At 43.4% G+C, this 4,487-nt stretch overlaps 1 protein-coding gene across 1 annotated transcript; it reads left to right on the forward strand.

Moving 5' to 3' along the window:
• The first annotated feature begins 685 nt into the window (after positions 1 to 685).
• On the forward strand, positions 686 to 4,148 carry LOC147639254 (amine oxidase [copper-containing] gamma 1-like). Its single transcript, XM_086788958.1, has 6 exons — positions 686 to 1,606; positions 1,821 to 2,366; positions 2,495 to 2,608; positions 2,774 to 3,226; positions 3,404 to 3,501; positions 3,626 to 4,148. The coding sequence occupies exons 1-6, from the start codon at positions 815 to 817 to the stop codon at positions 3,828 to 3,830; spliced, it is 2,208 nt and encodes a 735-aa protein (XP_086645084.1). The 5' UTR covers positions 686 to 814; the 3' UTR covers positions 3,831 to 4,148.
• The last annotated feature ends 339 nt before the right edge of the window (positions 4,149 to 4,487 follow it).

Below are 4,487 nucleotides of genomic sequence, written 5' to 3' on the forward strand. Positions count from 1 at the left end.
AAACCGAGCGCCTCTGAGCAAACACACTGCGCTCCCGAACGAGCGAGCGGCTGTGAGAGAGCAGCATTGGTTTTCTTTGGCATAGCTTGCAAACAACAGGCAGCAACGAGAAGAGAAGCGATGAGAGAGAAGAGGGCGAGAACATGAATCATGCAGCAACGAAACGAACTCTCTAAGAGAAAGGCGAAAATGAACTGCATGAGAGAGAGGCAAGATCTACACGACAAGAGAGATGGCTAAACGAAGAGTATGGAAAACTCTCGTAACATCCCACGACCACCTTTCCTAAGGTTTTTAAAAAAATAATTAATCAACCTAAGGTTGTAGCATTGTCACTAATTAATTAATGTGATTTCAAAATTTTGGTCGCATATATTAGCTCTATAATTCAAACTAGTGCAATAATTAGAAATTTTGTGGAGTAGGATAATTTTTGACCAATGCTAGTATTTATTTATAGGAGTGAAATTTTAAAGTCCTTTGAAATTTGTTGTTGTTTTGATTTCCAAGGGACAAGTGGATTGGCTTTAGTTTTGATTTGTTGAGAAAAACAACGTTTTTAACTCTTGCTCATACATGGATTTCCTTAAGATAAAAGGCTTTGAAGGTTGCATGGGAGCTTTATAAAGAAAAGGATTATCATCATTTATATTATGTAGAAATGATGATGAATTACAGGGAAACATGGTGCATTGGGAAGTGGGAAGTGTAAGAGCTAAACTCTGTGTGACTGTATGTGCACTGTGAGGTGATGGGCGTTATGCTCTGAGATATACTCCTCCCCTCCTCCTCCTCCTCCCCTTCTTGTATCACCATGAATTGCTTTCGCTCCTCTGTGCTCTGCTGCTTGGCGGTGTTGTCGCTCCTCGCGGTGCAGATACTGCTTCGGCAGCCCCAGTTCACACGATGTCCTGGCTGGTTTGCTTCCTGTAGAGAGCGTAAGTTCCTCTTCGGCGGCAAGCTGGAGCTTTTCCACAAAGACTCGCGTGAGCAGCTGGCCAAACAAGAGCTCCCGCGCCACCCCTTAGACCCTCTTACCTTCTCCGAAATCCATCAAGTGCATACCCTGCTGCTGAATACCTCGATCGCAGCAAACCCTAACCCAAAAAATCCACGAAACCCTAAAGCGAAGAACACGGGAAATCCTAAACCAAGGGTCCTTCTACATGCAGTGGTACTAGAGGAGCCAGACAAGGAGGATGTGCTGGCATGGAGAGAAGGGGACCCTCTGCCGTCTCGCAAAGCCTTTGTGCTACTGATTGTGGATGATATGATATACAAAGTCGTGGTAGATCTGAGCACTAAGGCCATAGAAAGCGAGGAGGTGTACCATGGCAGCGGCAAGCCCACGCTCAACTTCGATGACATGAACATGGCCACCGCCCTGCCATTGGAGTACCCTGAGTTTTTGGAGTCTCTGAAAAGCAGAGATTTGGAGAAGAAGGAGGTAGTCTGCCTACCCATCTCCACCGGTTGGTATGCTGTTAAAGAAGAGGAGGGCAAGCGCCTCATCAAGGTGCAGTGCTACTATGGTGATGGCACTGCTAACTACTACATGCGGCCCATTGAAGGCATCACCATGGTGGTAGACCTCGACCTTAAGAAGGTGAGTTCTATCGTTATCAATAATGTCGTTCAACCTTTGAGTTTTTACTAATCAAATAATTTAATTTAAACCTTTTCATCACTATGAGCATTGAGGTTGGTTTTGTGGCTAATCAAAATTGGACATTGGAATTTATCTCATATAAATAAAATCAATAAGGTTAATCACCGATTTCATTCGAGAATCAACATTCAATCTGAATTGATTATGGCAGGTTGTCAAGTACATTGAGCATGATAGTGTGCCTTTGCCAAAAGCCGAAGGCACAGACTTTCGCCTTTCAGCACAGAAGCCTCCATTTTTGAAGCCCTTGAACACAATCTCTTTGGAGCAACCAGATGGGCCCAGCTTCACTGTGGATGGGCACAAGGTCAAGTGGGCAAACTGGGAATTCCATGTGAAACCTGACTATAGAGCAGGCTCTATTATCTCACAAGCATCCGTGAGAGACCCAGACACTGGGGCCATGCGTAGTGTCCTCTACAAGGGCTTTGCCTCGGAGCTCTTTGTACCTTACATGGACCCAACCGAGGGTTGGTACTTCAAGACTTATATGGATGCTGGAGAATATGGTTTTGGGTTGCAGTGCATGGCTCTCCAACCTCTGAACGACTGTCCCCGCAATGCATACTACATGGATGGGATTTTTGTAGATGCAGATGGCAAGCCATACATCAGGCCCAACATGCTTTGCATTTTTGAGAGCTATGCAGGAGATGTTGCATGGCGGCACACAGAAAGCCCCATATCAGATCTAGAGGTATTGCCATGAAATCAGGAGCTTGAAACTTGTTCTCGGTTTTGAAACCAGGAGCTTGAAACTTGGTTAATGTAAGGCATGTTTTGGGAACCCTTATTTATGTTGTCAAGTTTTTGACATTGGTGAAGCTCCGAGAAGTTAGGCCCAAGGTGACGTTGGTGGTTCGTGTGATTGCATCTGTTGCAAACTACGACTACATCCTTGATTGGGAGTTCCAAACTGATGGATTGATACGCATTAAAGTAAGGCAGCATCGGTCCTTTTTTGAAATTATTTTCATGGAAAATGCAATTGCTGTTCATTTTTGAGGTCTCGAGCTTCTTAACCTAACATCTTCTGTACTGGCCGCCTTTCTAATAAGAGGCTTGTTCAATGCTTGTTAAAATTATTTTGGCTGAGCATGGCAGGTTGGTATGAGTGGTATTTTGATGGTTAAAAGTACAGCGCATGACACAGTGGGTGAAGCTGTGGAGGCACATGAAGACTTGTATGGGACAATGCTAGCAGAGAAGACTGTGGGTGTGATTCATGATCATTTTATTACTTTCTATTTGGACCTTGATGTGGATGGCACAGATAATACATTTGTTCAGAACAAGATGACAAGGAAGAAAGTCCCAGAGCACATGTCTCCGAGGAAGAGCTACTGGGGCGTGGAGAAGCTTGTGGCTAAGACAGAGGATGATGCCAAGGTTAAGATTAGCCTCTTCAAGCCTGCGGATTACACAGTCATCAATCCCAAGAAAAAAACCAAGGTTGGCAATGCCGTTTCTTACAAGATTGTGGCTGGAAAGACAGCAGGAAGCCTGCTTTCGCTTGATGATCCTCCCCAGATCCGGGCCGCATTCACTAATAACCAGGTTTGTCCATTGATATAGCTTTTGTCAATAAATTAACTTCCTCATGCTTGTGCTTATTGTGCACCTATCATGCCATATGTGAGCTATATTTTTTGGTATCAACAGTGGAAAGTTACTGGAGTCAATAATCAATTCCAAGGCTGTTGCTAATATTTTTTCTTATTATGATGCTTGCAGATGTGGGTTACACCATACAACAGAAGTGAGGAGTATGCAGGTGGCCTCTTTGTGTACCAAAGTCATGGAGAAGACACTCTCTCAAGATGGACAAGAAGGTATGGATTTTATGTGATTTATGTTACTCTTCAAGCTTATTTGGTTTCCATGTAATGCACAGTTTTGGTGGCGTGTTATTCTGAACATGTCTGCGCATCGTTTACCTTTTGTTTCTTGTTTTAGGGACCGTCCCATCGAGGACCGGGACATAGTTGTTTGGTATACTGTTGGGTTTCATCATATTCCATGCCAAGAGGATTTTCCTGTCATGCCGACTGTAACTGAAAGCTTTGAGCTTAAGCCAACCAACTTTTTTGAAAGTAATCCGATCATAAAAACTCATCCCAATTATGAAAGAGACCTGCCTCAATGTACGTTTTCTGCCTAATCTCTACCAAGGCAGCATTTAAAAGGGGGAGAGCAAGGGAGCAAGTCTTACATATCTCATTAAGAGCTTGACCTCAGCACCTACGCAAAGATAGCCTATGCAAGGCTGTAAGGATGATTAAACCTGAAGCAATGATATTTCTACGATGAGATTAGGGCCAGGTAGCTGCTAAGTCTTTCAGGACAGCTGTGAAGTTCCACGACTGAGTTGTGTTCTGATTGTACATTCTTACTCATGGTAAATGATAAGTGGTATTTTCTTACTTGTACATCACAAAGACGAAGCTGGAAATAATGGTCATGTGAGGTTGTGGTTTTATTTTTTTATCCCCTTTTTTTGAGAGATTATATGGTATATGCAGTATTTAGTGATAGACATTGAATGCGTCCAGTGGGTGTAGCCAGCAAGGGTCCAAAGTCGGATCCATATCCTGAAAGCCATGCCTTTTCATCACTAGGCTACATTCCTGCAGACTTCTGATGTACTCTTATTTGTAGGTTGGTCTGCAACAGTTTGAAAGTCATAGTCTGTCATTGGGTTTAAAGGTTGTTGGCCTTGCTCATGTAACGTTAAATGGTGAGTGTCAGAATGCAAAAAAATGATCATTGAATTTGGGATAATATCCTACCCTCCTGTACGTGTATCCTACCCTCCTGT

Source organism: Cibotium barometz, chromosome 4 (genome assembly GCF_041138505.1).
Source record: "Cibotium barometz isolate CiBa-2024 chromosome 4, ASM4113850v1, whole genome shotgun sequence".
NCBI classification, from domain to species: domain Eukaryota; kingdom Viridiplantae; phylum Streptophyta; class Polypodiopsida; order Cyatheales; family Cibotiaceae; genus Cibotium; species Cibotium barometz.